Source organism: Ipomoea nil, unplaced genomic scaffold (genome assembly GCF_001879475.1).
Source record: "Ipomoea nil cultivar Tokyo-kokei standard unplaced genomic scaffold, Asagao_1.1 scaffold2921, whole genome shotgun sequence".
NCBI lineage: Eukaryota > Viridiplantae > Streptophyta > Magnoliopsida > Solanales > Convolvulaceae > Ipomoea > Ipomoea nil.
The window spans coordinates 3,885,720-3,902,296 of record NW_017619349.1 but is presented as its reverse complement, the minus strand read 5'-3'; the positions used below and the strand labels follow the sequence as shown (position 1 = coordinate 3,902,296).

At 38.5% G+C, this 16,577-nt stretch overlaps 3 protein-coding genes across 3 annotated transcripts; 2 read left to right on the top strand and 1 right to left on the bottom strand.

The window, feature by feature from the left end:
* Positions 1-2,060: 2,060 nt before the first annotated feature.
* LOC109160953 (putative 1-phosphatidylinositol-3-phosphate 5-kinase FAB1C) lies at positions 2,061-11,744 on the top strand. The gene is made up of 11 exons (XM_019309221.1): positions 2,061-3,662; positions 4,364-5,137; positions 5,475-5,628; positions 5,715-6,059; positions 6,428-7,054; positions 7,336-7,664; positions 8,423-8,549; positions 8,644-8,808; positions 8,943-10,412; positions 10,552-10,815; positions 11,241-11,744. Exons 1-11 carry the CDS (start codon positions 3,160-3,162, stop codon positions 11,493-11,495), a joined length of 5,013 nt encoding a protein of 1,670 aa, XP_019164766.1. The 5' UTR covers positions 2,061-3,159; the 3' UTR covers positions 11,496-11,744.
* A 638-nt stretch (positions 11,745-12,382) lies between these two features.
* Positions 12,383-13,253, top strand: LOC109160956 (elongation of fatty acids protein 3-like). The gene has a single exon (XM_019309225.1). It carries the CDS (start codon positions 12,409-12,411, stop codon positions 13,228-13,230), a length of 822 nt encoding a protein of 273 aa, XP_019164770.1. The 5' UTR covers positions 12,383-12,408; the 3' UTR covers positions 13,231-13,253.
* A 2,320-nt stretch (positions 13,254-15,573) lies between these two features.
* On the bottom strand, positions 15,574-16,451 carry LOC109160955 (elongation of fatty acids protein 3-like). The gene has a single exon (XM_019309224.1). The coding sequence runs from the start codon at positions 16,449-16,451 to the stop codon at positions 15,624-15,626; it is 828 nt and encodes a 275-aa protein (XP_019164769.1). The 3' UTR covers positions 15,574-15,623.
* Positions 16,452-16,577: the final 126 nt, after the last annotated feature.

Genomic DNA, 16,577 nt, shown 5'->3' with positions numbered 1-16,577 from the left:
TTTTGACTTTATACTACTTATTCCCTTTCAATTCCCATGTATACCAAACATTGGAATTGAAATTCCTAGTAATTCTATTCCTGTCAACCAAACACTGGAATTTAAATTCCCACTTTATTCCCAGTAATTCAACTCCCATGGAATTACAATTCCTTTCCCACATAATTCCCCCCTCCAGCCAAACGCCCTGTCAATGTCTTACACCTAATGTGTGCAAGGAGGCTAAGAACTTTTTTCTTTTTCTTTCCTTCCCTTCAATGTCTTTCTTTCCTTATTTGAGTTTTTATTTATTTATTTTTCCTTCAAGACTCTTCAATTTACAACATTAGAGATGTCTCGATATTATGATGTGGTTGAATGGAAGGGATTCATCTATCTTTAATCAAAAGTCAATGGTTCAATCCATCTAATGTACCCAAGATTGATAGTGGTTGAAGTTCAGAGAAGTCGCTTTTTCATTGTCATATTTGTCACCCAAGATGAGATTCACATATGCATGACCAGTTGTATCGTTTCACGCTTGGGTCGCTTTTTCATTGTCATCGCTTTTTCATTATCATATTTGTCACCCAAGATGAGATTCACATACGCATGACCAGTTGTATCGTTTCATGCTTTTTCATTGTCATGTTTGTCGCCCAAGATGAGATTCACATACGCATGATCAGTTTTATCGTTCCACGCTTTATGAAAAAAGAACTCGCCAAGTAAACGAGAGGAAGTAACTCGTCAAAACAACGAGAGGAAAAACATAAAAATGACAAATAAAATTAAACAAATAAAACAAAGTAAATGGAAATAACCGTGCGAAAGTAGAGAATGAAAGAAAAAACGATGAAGATATAAAAGACAAGAAAGCGAACACTATCTGCGGTGGGAATGACGGCAGGAGAAGACGATTGGACGTTGCCTCCGATCTGCTTGCTTCACGGAGGCGACGACCGTGTAAGAATTTGAGTAGTCGAACGAGAGAGAATTAGGGTTTACTAAGAATTCTCTACTTAAATGATTGTTTCTATTTTTATGGAATATATTGTATGACACTACAAAAAAAAAATTTAATACTTCGTTCGTCTCATTTTATGTGCTTTGTTCGGTAAATGAGACTTGATTGAAATTATTTACAATTTAATTTTTTTTATAATATTAAGTTTATTGTTAGTGTATACTCCGTAATATAATATATATAAAAACTACATGAAAAGTACTATTTAACACAGAAAAAATTAAAATAATTAAAAAATATTAAATTCTACAATACGGGAAATTCATAAAGGAAAAAATTATTTTCCTTCAAAAATTTCCTATATGCACAAATTCTACAATATTACACGTGATGTCATATATTTTAGTCGTAGAACTAGAAATTCTACTGAATATATTAGTGGATACTTCCATTTTCAAGAATAAAAAATAACTAAAAAAGTACTATAGAAAACAAAAAATAAAAATAAAGAATTAAATAATGGTCATGCTGACCAAGGGGTTAGTAGAGAGTTCAGAGGAACATTTACCAAACAAGTCCAAATCAGGAAATGGTAAAAGAAAATGCAACGAAAAGAAAAAAAAAATTATGTGAGATTATTTTTTGGATCTTTATTCGTGACACGAGTCAGATTAATATAAAAATATAATATTTATATTAAAAAATTATTTAAAAATATAATACTGATCAAGAATAAAATATTTATTTCTTTGAAAAATATAATACTTCTAAATCAAAAGGTATGATAAAGATTCCTCAGTGATAAAAATTAAAGCATATGCTCAATCTAAGCTAAGTTGATAGTTGGATTACACGCCCCTTCAGGTATGTGATGGGTTCCAAAGAATGACTCTGATATCAAATTGAAACATATGTTCTATCTCAACTAAAAGTCTAAGCTGATAATTGAATTATACATTAATAACTATATGCTCAACAGATTCCTGAGTGATAAAAAATGGTTTCATTTTCATGACATAAACCCTAAGAAACCGCATGGTCCGCATGAATATATATTTAAAATATTTTCATGGCATAAAGAAAGTCAGAAAGAGAACTGAAATTATGGATAGATGAAAGAGAAGAAAGTAAGAGAGAGAGAGAGACTATACATACACAAATATGATGTATTTATATATATTTAATACATCTGTATGACTGTATGCACATGAAACAGCATGTTTTGCCGTATATTTTAATGTTAGCTGAGAAGTGAAAAAAAAATGGAAGCAAAAGTGTTGCCGGGAAAGAAGGGAGAGAGAGATAGAGATAGAGAGAGAGAGAGAGAGTTAGCGTTTGTTCTTCATTGCTGTAGAAGCTGCTCAGCAAGGAGATGATGGCTCCGCATATGGAGATGCGAGCCAGAACCTTCTCCGTACTCTTCCTTTTCCTGCTATACATTCTCATTCTCTTCGTTATTTAATTCACTCTTTAATTTCTACTCCGTATTTATCTTTCTTTTCTTCTCAATCGACGCCTATTGGAGAATCAAGCAAGCTAAGTTCTCTCTCCATGTAGCTGAAATTAACTGTTTTGATCATACCCAGTACCTTCTTTTCTCGGTTCTGAACTTTGTTGGGTGCCTTTTGGTGGGTTTTACTGTTTGATTAAGGGGATTATTGAAGAATCTGATCTGGGTTTGATTCAGTGAAAGCTCCTTAGGGTGGCAAAGTTTTGGATCTCTTGTTGATTGTGATGAAAGATTCGATTTTGGGATCTGAGCTTGATGATTCTGGGATCGGTTGAGTTGGGTTTATTGGGTTGATTCTACTATTTGAGTCTGATATTCATACTGTGTAATTGTTGTTGCTGTTTGTGCTATAGTTGTCATGGAATAGGGTGTATATACAATCAGATTAGTCTGAACCTAATGGTTCCAATAGCCTTTCATATTTAGTGAATTTCCAGGGGGAATTTCATTAGGTTTTGTTTTTTGTCTTGCTCTTTTTGAACCCCAATTTTCATCAGAAAATCAACACATAAATAACTTTGAAGAGACCCACTATTTTTATTGTGGGTTTGAGTTTCCATCATTACTTGGATTGGGTTCCCCTTTTTTGATACCCACTAATTTGATAAGTCTGTGGGAATTGTACTCTTAAGCAATCAAAAGTGTGTTGCTTTTCCCTCTGAGGCAGATGTGGTGATTATACTTGGTGGGATACCACTGGTCTATGGGAATACCTGATAGTTCATTACCCGATTTGATTGGGAAGGTTAAATCTTGGATTTCTTGGGGAATCATTTATCCAACTTATCTGTCTGGAGGACTTGGAATGGATTCGAACATAACCTGCTGTGAATGCAAGATGAAATTTACCAAATCTTGCCTGAAGTACCACTGCCAAATTTGCAATCGAGCTTTTTGTGGGGACTGCTTGCAGGGTAATCAATCCCTGGATGTTGTTGCATCAGGTGGTATGGAAAACACAAAGGAAGCTGATATTGGTATCATTTCTTGCAAATTTTGTTCTGACCTTAGCACTTGGCATAGAAGTGCAAGGAAGTATAGTGATGTAATCCATCCTTCTGACTCTCCCAGACAAAGCCCAGAACCTCCATCACCAAATTATAGTAGTGACAGGTTTGATGGCTATTCTCCCAATGCTGCAAAGAGTAGTTTTGCATCTTTTTCAAGCAATCCGTCCTCAGTATTTGTTCGTCGCTCACCGAGCAGGTATGAACTTTGGCACATATTTATTCAAAAACCTTATAGGCATGCAAACTTTGGTTCCTTTGGAGTAGCTAACTGTGTTATCCCTTGTTTCCAAGTACTTTGTAAATATGTCAAGGATACTGACGCCTTGTTTGGTAAATGGCTGTTAGCTGATTGTGTTAATTAGATGGTATAAAAGTTGATAATATTAGCTGATTGTAGAAAAGTGTTTGGTAAATTAGCTGTTAATTGATAGCTGTTTGGTATAATTTCTTTTATGAAAAAGCTAATTGAAAAAGTTGCTTGGAGTAGCTTTTTGAATTTTAGCCTTTCGGAGTTGCAAAAAGCTAATTAACCAAACATTTATATTGATATTTTAACTAAATCAAACAATTAATAGTGGTCAAATAAGCCAAAATTGGCCTATAGGCCAATTTTTTACCAAACCCCCTTGCAAAAAGTTTCCCAGTTTTGTTTATCTGATAATTAACCACATGTGTAGATTAGATTTAGGTAATAGCAAGAACAATAATCTGATTTCTTGGTTAGTGACTGATATTCATATAATTAAACTGTGTCTGACTAAATGTTTTCTTCCATGTCCTTAAAAATCGGCTCTAAAGAAGTCTATGTTTATGACTTATTAGGTGAAAGTTCTCTCTTTTTAGTGCTTCCTGAAGCTTTTGCAACTAATAAGTATTATTCTGATTTTTATAATCTAGGAGTGATGATGATGAAGGGGAGGACTCCACAAATGAATTTTTATGCCCATCAAGTGATTGCTGCCATGATACTTCTTCAGATATAGATTCAAGTAGTATTAGCGCTAGGCATGAACCTCACAGTTTTAAGTCAGTTGGATCAAGTCCTAATGACAGCCCCTCTAGGATTCATTTTACTTCCAATAGAGTTGGGCATTCTGTACAGCAAGAGCAAATGGAGACCCAGAGATCTCCCAATTATAGTTCCTTTGACCAAGAAACCTTGAATGTTTTAAGAAGGGTTGACAAAGGAACTGAGGATATTGAGACCACCAATGGCTTTGGCAATAATTTGTCTCTCTTTCAAAGTCAGTTTGAAAACAACGGTCTCATATGGTTCCCTCCTCCTCCCGAAGATGAATATGATGAAACAGAAAACAATTTCTTTACATATGATGACGAGGATGATGAAGTTGGAGAATCAGGTGCAGCGTTTTCTTCCAGTGGGAGTCTTGCTAACGCATTTTTGTTGAAGGAGAAACAGAACGGGGGTCACAAAGAGGCTATAAGAGATGTAGTTCAGGGCCATTTTAGGGCTCTTGTGTCACAGTTATTGGAAGCAGAAGGAGTAATGTCAGGGAAAGAAGGAAGTGCTGAGGAATGGCTCGATATAGTAACCACAATAGCTTGGCAAGCTGCAAGCTTTGTGAAACCAGATACTAGTAGAGGGGGAAGCATGGACCCTGTTAACTATGTGAAGGTTAAATGCGTAGCTTCAGGAAGGCCTTGTGACAGGTGAGATACTTGTCTTGTTCTGGATTATTTATATGTTTGCCATTATTTTTGATCAGACCACGAGGTGTCCTTAGCAGGCCCTAACTGTAGGAGGCACCTTTAAGCCCATACCATACTCAGACTAATCCCCGTTCACACCGGGCCGACCTAATTAAGGAGCAAAAGTGCTGGCCAGATTGGTTTTTCCATACGATAGTAGGTTCAAACTCCCGACCTCTCTTAAGGGACAAGAGTGCATGGCCACTCACGCCAATCAAGCTGGTTTATATGTTTTTCATTATTGTATTCAAATGCATTCATATTCATTAAGAGGATTTGAACGTTTTTTTCTTTGCAGTACATTTATCAGAGGGATTGTCTGTACAAAGAATATCAAACACAAGCGCATGACATCACACTATAAAAATGCTCGATTACTTCTCTTAGGAGGGGCACTTGAGTACCAAAGAGTTCCTAATCAACTGGCTTCTTTTAACACCTTACTGCAACAGGTTCTACTTGATTGCCTTGTTTTTGACTGAGATAAGATTAATTAGGATTTAGGGAGGAGAGTTTATGAATTTCATTGTGCTGATAGGAAAGAGATCACCTGAAGACAATTGTTTCAAAAATTGAGGCTCACCGTCCAAATGTGCTTCTTGTGGAGAAAAGTGTATCTTCATATGCTCAGGAGCATCTATTGGCAAAAGAGATATCCTTGGTGTTGAATGTTAAAAGGCCACTACTAGAGCGGATTGCTCGGTGCACTGGTGCTTCTATAACTCCATCCATTGATAACATAACAGCAGCAAGACTGGGCCACTGTGAACTCTTTTATTTAGAGAGAGTGTCTGAGGAGCATGAAGCCACCAACCAGTTAAACAAGAAACCATCCAGAACCTTGATGTTTTTTGATGGCTGTATCAGGCGTTTAGGCTGCACGGTATTGTTCCCTTCCTCTCAAATCTATATCCCTGATTTTAACTGCTGGTGAAACATGAATTGCTATGTATGTATGTATGTATGTATGTATGTATGCACGTGTTATTACAGTCTATGGTCTTGGACTTATTTTGGCATTTGATTACACGCACAATTGTTTTGAGATTGATTGAACATTTGAACCTATTATCAACTCCTACAAATTGCTTTAATGCAGTTTTCTCTCGCCTTCTTCCTCTCCCTCTTGTCAGTACTTGTGCCATGTGTTTACGTATTATCAAGATTATGTTTTTACCTAATTGATGCATCAAGAGAGATGAAATATTGAAGCACAGAGGGAAATTATGATTTTTATCTGACATTCTGTAGGTCCTGCTTAAGGGATGTTGTCGGGAAGAGCTAAAGAAAGTGAAGAGGGTTGTTCAATATGCAGTATTTGCTGCATATCATCTATCCCTGGAAACGTCTTTCCTCACTGATGAGGGTGCTAGTCTTCCTAAAATGGCAATTCCGCATTCAATTTCCACACTTAAAATTGCTGATAGAGAATCTGCTACGCTCTCTTTGGAAGTTGGAGTGCCTGAATCGTTGTCTCAACATCATCACTGTAGTGAAGATGGATCGAGCGATGTTCTCCCTACCACCACGTACAATGGGAATTTAGCATCATCTGTATCAGTTGATGATTTAACTTCTGGTGAATTTATCGAGAGCAGATGCCACGAACGGGACAGGTCACAGGATACTTCTTGTCAAGAGGATGGTGAACCTGGTGAAATTTCAGAACGCCCTACAGCTGAAAGAGTTAATGGAATTGAAGCTTCGACTGACTATTATTCAGCTGGTGACAGTCAGCAAAGCATATTAGTATCCTTTTCAAGTCGCTGTGTGGTAAATGATACTTTATGTGAGCGCCCTCGACTCCTACGCATACAGTTTTATGGCTTTTTCGATAAGCCTCTTGGTCGATATCTTCAGGATGATCTGTTTGGTCAGGTAAATTCTATTAAACCTTTTTTTTATTTAGTTTATATTAACTCTAGTTAACCTGGGGGGTGTGGTTGAGTGGAAGGGACTCATCTATCCTTAACCAAAGGTCAAGGGTATGGAGTAACCTTAAATCTCCAGGCCAGCTGTCCCACCCAATAGAGGTGCCTATAATTCAGCAAAGGGGATTAGTCACTGTGTTCGACGGTGGAAACCCTGGGCTACACCCAAAAAAAATAATATTAACTCTAGTTTCAATTATTTTTTAATTATTGTGCTTTAATTGCCAGGCATCTTGTCGATCATGCAAGGAGCCAACTGAGGCTCATGTCATTTGCTATATTCACCAGCACGGGAACCTTACAATTAACGTTAGGCGCATTCCCTCAGTGAAGCTTCCTGGAGAAAAGGACAAAAAGATATGGATGTGGCATCGGTGCCTCAGGTGTGCACAAGTAGAGGGGGTCCCACCGGCGACTCGCAGGGTACTTATGTCTGATGCTGCTTGGGGCTTATCGTTTGGAAAGTTTTTGGAACTTAGTTTTTCCAACCATGCCACTGCCAACCGTGTGGCAAGTTGTGGTCATTCTCTGCAAAGGGACTGCCTCCGATATTATGGGTGTGTGATCCATTGGTTATTACTGATAATTTCATTTTATTTTATATATGGGTTACCTTTAAGAATCCACTTTATTTTACAGTTAGGTATTATCAGCTAGAAGTGTTGTACAATCTATAATGAGTTAATACCCAAAATGATCCTCGACTATAGTGGTTTTTCTCAATTTCGTCCTAAACGACTTTGGTGCCTTAATGTAGTCCCAGACTTTTGTGGTTTTGCTCATTTAGTCATCCATTTGTTATTCTGTCAAATTGGTGTTAAATATAGGGACAATTCAATAATCTCAATATTGGTCTCTCTTTACTCTTAGCCTTGCGAAGTGCGAAATCCCTCTTTCTTTCACGAATTACTCCTAGACCTACGAATCAAATTTTATATTCGCAGGTTTGGGAGTAATTTGAGGGATTTCGCACTTCGCAGGTCTAGGAGTAAAGAGATGTCAAAATTGAAATTACTGAATTGTCCCTCTATTTAACACCAAATGGACGGAATAACAAACGGAGGACTAAAGCAAAAACACAAAAGTCTGGGACTACATTAGGTCACCAAAGTCATTTAGGACGAAATTGAAAAAAACCACTATAGTCGAGGACCATTTTGGGTATTAACTCAATCGATAATCTATAAACTTTGCCAAACATGTAAAGTGCAATATTTAATCTATCATATTAATAGGCTTGACAATCAGGCACAATGTAATAACCGAAATTATTTCTTCAGTTTGGTCTGATTCAGGATCAAATTTCCTTTGACAGATCAGGGAGTATGGTTGCAATCTTCCGCTATTCTCCTATTAATATTCTTTCAGTCCGTCTGCCTCCATCGATTCTTGAATTCAGTAGTAAAGCGGAGCAGGCTTGGACAAGGAGAGAAGCTGCTGAGGTGCTACATAGTCTCTGAAAATGCTTTTCCTGGAATGAAATTGTTTTTGTCCCTATATCGAATGTTGTAGATTTAATATCTTGTTTTCTTGCAGCTTTTGAGCAAAGCGAAGTCCTTCTACGGTGAAATAGCAAGTGCCTTTAACAGGATTGAGGAGAAAAGTTTGTCGATAGGATGTGAACTGTATGATACGAGTGAATTGCAAAACTACATGCTGGATTTAAGAGACCTCTTAATGAAAGAACAGGATGATTACAATGTGAGTTCTAACCTGCGAAAAGTCACTCTTAATGCAGTTTTTTGTGAACCAAACATCAAAACAAAAACATGCTCCTTTATCATTTCTCCATTTTTTTTTTTGTTTCTGTTGATTCATGTTTCTCTCCCTGATAGGACTTGCTTCAACCTACTGAAGAAGGCGTTTTGGATAAAGAGTGGGAAGCAATTGATATTCTTGAAATTAATCGCATGAGGCATTCCCTCATAGTTGCTTCGCATGTTTGGGATCGTCGGCTTTATTCAATGGACTCCCTCCTTAACAAGAGTTCTGGTTCACTAGAGCAGGCAACTTCTACTAACCTGGAAAGGTGGAGAAGTGATTTGAGTTTGAAGAATGGCATTATCGAGCCAGTTCATGAAGAGAATACACTCGAACTCCCAAAATTAGATGCTGACCATTCAGAAGATTCCATGCTGACCTCATGTGAAGATGAAAAATGTCAGGATTCAGAAATTCAGGTGGAGAATCCCGACAAGAATTCATCTTCAGAATTTGCCCCTTGTTCTGCAGCTGTTCTCTCTGATAAGATAGATTCTGCTTGGACTGGTATAGATCAATCTCAAAAAACGCAGTTGCGTGCTTCGCTGCAAGATGTACCCGAAACCGCTCCTTCCAGGCAACTAAGCCAAATCGAGCATTTTTCTGTAAGAAAGCTTAGGTCACCAGCAAGAGTTCATTCCTTCGACTCTGCTATGAGACTTCAAGAACGAATTGGGAAAGGACTGCCACCATCGTCGTTGTATTTGTCAACTCTAAGGTCTTTTCACGCTTCTGGTGACTACAGGAATATGATCCGAGACCCTGTTTCCACTGTTCAGAGGACTTATTCTCAGTTATTACCCGGTGAGGCTCAGAAGTTATATCCTTTACAGAGTTCATCAACCGCTTTTATCTCTCATGTATCTCTTCTGCCTGAAGGAGCCAGATTGATGGTTCCACAGAACGGGCAAAATGATGTCGTGATTGCTATATATGACAACGAGCCCACTAGCATAATATCCTATGCACTTAGTTCGAGGGAATATAAGGACTGGATCAATGATAAGCCTAGTGTTGTGTCTGAAGGAGGGTGGAGCTTTGGCGATGCTCACAAGGAAAATTCGTTAGTTTCAAAGTTTTCAACTTGGCAGCCTTTCGGCTCTCTGGATTTGGATTATATCCACCAAGTAAGCTATGGTTCAGAAGATTCATCTAGTACAATTAGTTCCTTCTTTTCGGATCCCAAAAGTTCCCCTCATCTTAGGATATCTTTTGGGGATGAATCTTCGAACGCTGGGGGGAAAGTGAAGTTTTCCGTGACATGCTACTTTGCTAAACAATTCGATACTCTTCGGAAGAAATGCTGTCCTAATGAACTGGACTTCATACGTTCTTTAAGCCGATGTAGGAGATGGAGTGCTCAGGGAGGGAAGAGCAATGTTTATTTCGCTAAGTCGTTTGACGAAAGGTTCATAATAAAACAGATTCAGAAGACTGAATTAGATTCTTTCGAAGAATTTGGTCCTGAGTACTTCAAATATTTGACGGATTCTCTCATCTCGGGAAGTCCAACTTGCCTCGCAAAAGTTCTTGGTATATTTCAGGTTCGACTCTTTCTCTTTCTCTTTCTCTTTCTTGATTATGTATGGTTCAGTAGGTTGATGAAAGTATTTATATGCACGATTTTACTGTGGATTTGTTTCGAAGAAGAAATGTAATTCCAATTTTTATTATGAATTTTAGGTTACAGTCAAGTACCTGAAAGGAGGTAAGGATACGAAAATGGATTTGATTGTGATGGAGAACCTGTTTTACGGGAGAACTATTTCGAGGGTTTATGATCTCAAGGGTTCTGTACGATCCCGTTACAATTCAGATACAAAAGCGAACAAAGTCCTGTTAGATTTGAACCTTTTAGAGACATTGCAGACTAAACCGATATTTCTTGGAAGCAAAGCTAAGAAATGCCTGGAGAGAGCTGTTTGGAACGACACATCCTTTTTAGCGGTAAGTAAGCTACTTGAACTTTCGATATCTTTGAATCAATGTTTCAGAAATTACGTGAAAACAATATGTGGATTCAGATAATATATAGCTTTCTATTCTTGGTTGCAATTTTCGATAAATTATGAAATGATTGCCCAGTTGGTCTTTTAACCAGCTTGGTTGGCGTGAGTGGCCGTGCACTCTTGTTCCTTAAAAGAGGTCGGGAGTTTGAATCCCCTCTGGTATGGAAAAACCAATCTGGTCAGCACTTTGCCCCTTAATTGGGCCGGGCCGGTGCGAATGGGGATTAGTCTGAGTATGGTACGGGCTTAAAAGTGCCTCCTACAGTTAGGGCCTGCTCAGGACACCTCGTGGTCTGACAAAAACTTCTTGTTGAAATTCCATTTGGTGCATGAACTGATACTATGGCGCCTTACGATTTCCAGTCGGTTGATGTGATGGACTATTCGTTGTTGGTTGGGGTGGACGAAGAGCGGAAAGAGCTCGTGTTAGGGATCATCGATTTCATGAGACAATATACTTGGGACAAGCACTTGGAGACGTGGGTAAAGGCGTCGGGCATACTTGGGGGCCCGAAGAATGCATCTCCGACCGTCGTTTCTCCAAAACAGTACAAGAAAAGATTCAGAAAAGCAATGACAACATATTTTCTTACAGTACCTGATCAATGGTCATCCTGAGAAAAGGGATTCCATTTGGTCTCTCTCATTCCATTCTTGAAGCTTCTGGTGGTAATAAGGGCAAAACTCAAATTTCTATTGCACAGGAGAGAAGAAGGTTTTGTTTTGTTTTGTTTTCTTTCCAATTGGTTCATTTTTAGTTCTTTGTAATGGCTAATGGGGGCAACAAATGCCCCTTTTGTACAATTGTACATTGTAAAACATTCATCAAAGCATCATCTTCTTGAAAAACCCCTTTTTTGATTTTTACTTGTTTCTTTAATCTTTATAAGGCTAATAGACACTTTGATTTATGAGAAAGTTTGCCGTTGCTATCTGAATATGCCCTCTGAGTCAAGAGGTGTGTAAACCAGAAGTTACTTATAGTTGATCAGCTCAAATCAAAAAGATCAATAGACAGTTTTGTGGTTACTAAATCAACGGTTCGACCAACTTGACTAGAGTTGTCTCGGCTAATAAACACTATACCTCATACTACTTGGTAGGCATTAAACTCTTTATACTCATCATGCCTATAACTGGATGATGGATCTAGTAAATATTTTCACTAAAAAATTACGGAGTATTTCTTAATAAATATTATACAACTTGTGACAATAACCTTGTGATCTGATGACATTATTATTACTATTTTAAAATAAGAAAATTTCTTTTAAAACTTACATTTATAATTAGGATAGCGTGACACATGCATGCATATATTATTATAGATTCCTTGCTCCGCCTTGGGCAGCCGTGACTTCAGCCGCACGCCACCACCTCCGATCTGCAAGTAAAATCCAAATTTTAATCTAATTTAAGTATGATTAGCATGCAAATGAACAGTATTTAAGAATATTACCCTCTTCAGAGTTTCATAGAATTCTTTCTCCGAATATTCCTTACTGAACTAGTGAGCTAAACTCGTACCGTGATGGAGACTCTTCTTTCCACCATCCACTACTGGCTGGTGGACCACCCGGCCATCAGCCAATACGAGTGGAAAGAAGGGGAGACATTAGGCGCCTCGCCGCTCTTTGCCGCCGTCACGGCCATCTCCTACCTCTCCGTCACTCTCTTCCTCCACCGCTTCGCCGTCCTGCCGGCCCTCTCCTCCGCCGCCCTCCGCCGCGCAGCCGCCGTGCACAGCATGATCCTCTGCCTCCTCTCCCTCTCCATGGCCGTGGGCGGCACCCTCGCCACCCTCCGCCAAATGCCGGCCATTCACGGCTGGAGATGGGTGGTCTGCTTCCCGGCGGCCGCCACGCTGCCACGTGGACCCGTGTTTTTCTGGGCCCACGTTTCGTATTTCTCCAAGATTCTGGAATTTGTAGATACCCTTTTGATCCTCCTCAGTGGGTCCCGCTCCCGCCGCCTCTCTTTCCTCCACGTGTTCCACCACGGCGGCGTGGTGGTTGTCTGCTACATCGCGTTATCGACGGCGCAGACACTGATTCCGGTAGCGCTGGTTACCAACGCCGCCGTTCACGTGCTAATGTACGCCTATTACTTCCTCTCCGCGCTGGGTCACCGGCCACGGTGGAAGAAATTGGTCACCAACTGTCAGATTATCCAATTCGTCTTCGGTTTCATGATTTCGGGTTTGATGCTGTATTATCATCTTACCGGGTCGGGTTGCTCAGGAATATGGGCTTGGACTTTCAACATTGTTTTTGTTGCTCTCCTTCTAACAATGTTCTTGGACTTTCACTCTAGTAATTATTCTTCCAAGAAAAGGAAAGATCACGACAACTAAAATAAAATAAAATAAACGGCAGAGATTTCGTGGCATCATATCTTTGAATTGTTACTCTTCCAAGTTCGAGTTTTCATTTCATTTCTTTCTTAAATGTATTGAGTTTAATATCTACTCATAAAGTCCAATTTTATCTGTCTTACTTATTATTCATGAGTCAAGCCAATTATTTCTCCTTTGCTTATTTCTATTAGCATTTTCTTATAATTTTTAAATTTGATTTTTTTGTGTGTGTTTAATAGTACTTTTAATGCACTTTTGCGTATGGAAGTACAAAACGGGAGGGAAGAAAGTAGTAGTATTATTGCTTGGGACGCTAGGCCCAAAATGACATGTACAAAGTCCGAGATACTGGCCTAAAAGGGCAGTCTAAAAAATAAATAAATAATACAAGTTATAACCGCGATTAGGGACTAGAAATAATAACAATGGAATCAAACCGTGGTGTATGTGTTAAAGAGAGGCAATGTGCCTTATATAGTGTTGAAGACCTTCCGAATGGTTGACAAATGTACGACATTAGCTAGTATTCATTCTTGGATACATACACATGCATGTTCAACCCCCCCCCCCCCCCCCCCCCCCCCCCACTGCTACTTTGCTTCCAGCGCACTTCTCATGCATAAGTAAGACTTCTTGCTCTCCAATACATAAAATAAGTAGTGACTTGGTGGATTAGGATGTGTGTTGTCTTGTGGAGGTTACAAGTTTGAATCTTGCTAGTTACCATTCTTCAACTTAACATTTTATTCCTTTCTTTTGGGCCACAAAATGGACACCCCATTGGACTAAGATTTATTCATCAATAAAATGGACCATGCATGGTCCCATGGCCCCATCACTAGTAAAGGACTACATGAAGTAAAACTAGCCTAGGTCACCTATAGTTGACCAATTCAAACCAAGAAGTTAATATATACTTTTCATGAAGAGTCGAATAGGAAATCTTGTGGTTACCAAATTAACAGTTCGACCAACTTCACTTGGATTGTCCCGGTTAATGGACACTGTACCTTATATTATTGGTTCTTTATATGTACTCTTCATGCCTACTTACTAGATGATGGATCTAGTAAATATTTTCACTAAAGATGATGGATCTAGTAAATATTTTCACTAAAAAGTATCTTTGTTGTTAAAATGCCTAGAGTCCATAATAGGAGATCATTTTATATTTTAACAGGCTGACTGCATACTTTATGAAGGCCATTTTACAATATTAGGAGGGATAAAAGATCAAATTTATTAGAATATCAAAAATTTTATAAGATGAAAATGATCTTCAATATTTAAATTCACGTACTAGATAGAAAAAACTAAAAGTTTAAAAGATAACAATTTGCAACATTTAACAAATGATTTGTCAACCATATTTACTAATTATAAAAGAGTGACTAGGTTTCATACTCCCATATACTTTTCCCAACTTGGACATAGTCACATAATATAATTACTGATGTTCTTTGAATTGACACCCAAAATGTGAGAGATCTATTTGTACAAAAGATAGGAATTCGGGAATTTTATCACTCTTGAAATCTCTTTAAAAATTTCTTCCCGAAGACGAAAGATCATAGTAAATTACTTAATATTACTAGCACTAAATAATGAATTTAGATATGTAATTGATGAATATCATGAGTGCATACTTATAGTTAAATGGACGCTAATATATATATATATATTTTTTATTATAAGGAAGGGGGATACCCTACACATACACACTATTGCCTCAATTGAGGTTCGAACCTTACACCTCCCACTTAGGAGAGCAATCCGATACCAATGGACTACAAGCCACTTGGTATGGATGCTAATATTTATTATTCAATATAAACTTTCAGACTATGTGTTAAATAATTCATAAATAGTAAACTTTTTAAGAAAACATTTGTCACGTTCGAATCACAAAATATATTTTATCTCAATTAATTAATCAATTTAAATAATTATATTACCACACATAACATATTATAAAACTCATAAATTAACAAACATTAGAAATATAAGTAGTAACGCATAACACATAATAAATCTCTCAAATTAACACACATTATAAATATAAGTAGTAAATTACTCAATTAAGAATAAATTTCAAATTTTGATATGAATTCAAATCAATCTAAATTATACATCTCACAATTGATGTAAAAAAAAAAAAAGACAAAATATTTTACAAAGTCACAAGTCAAAAATCATAAAGTAAAAATTAAAATTGAAGTACATTTTATAAATATATTTTCCGTCCAACTTTATATGATAAAAAAAAAATTAAATTTAAGGTACATTTTATCAATACATTAAAGAAAGAAATGAAATGAAATGAAAATTCAAACTTGGAAGAGTAACAATTCAAAGATATGATGCCACGAAATCTGGGCCGTTCATTTTATTTAGTTGTCGTGATCTTTCCTTTTCTTGGAAGAATAATTAGTAGAGTGAAAGTCCAAGAACATTGTTAGAAGGAGAGCAACAAAAACAATGTTGAAGAACCAAGCCCATATTCCTGAGCAACCCGACCCGGTAGTAAAATGATAATACAGCATCAAACCCGACATCATGAGTCCAAAGACGAATTGGATAATCTGACAGTCGGTGACCAATTTCTTCCACCGTGGCCGGTGACCCAGCGCGGAGAGGAAGTAATAGGCGTACATTAGCACGTGAACGGCGGCGTTGGTAACCACCCCCAACGGCAGCAGTGACTGCGCCGTCGCTAACATGTTGTAGCTGGCAACCAGCACGGCGGCGTGGTGGAAGACGTGGAGGAAAGAGAGGCGGCGGGAGCGGGACCCACTGAGGAGGATCAAAAGGGTATCTATAAATTCCAGAATCTTGGATAAATAGAAAACGTAGGCCCAGAAAAACACGGGTCCACGTGGCACCGTGGCGGCCGCCGGGAAGCAGACCACCCATCTCCAGCCGCCGTGACTGGGCGGCATTTGGTGGAGCGTGGCGAGGGAGCAGCCCACGGCCATGGCGAGGGAGAGGAGGCAGAGGACCATGCTGTGCGCGGCGGACGCGTGGCGGAGGGCGGAGGAGGAGAGGTCCGGCAGGACGGCGAAGCGGTGGAGGAAAAGAGTGACAGAGAGGTAGGAGACGACGGTGACGGCAACGAAAAGCGGTGAGGATCCAAATGTCTGGCCTTCTTTCCACTCGTACTGGTTAATGGTCGGGTGATCCACCAGCCAGTAATGAACAGTGGAAAGAAAAGTCTCCATAACGGCCCGAGTTTAGTTTAGTGGTTCAGTAAGCAAGATTTAAATAAGAAGAAAATAAGCTTTGAATTTTGATATGCAACTCCCAAGAGGTTAATGTTCTTAAATACTTTTCATTTGCATGCTAAT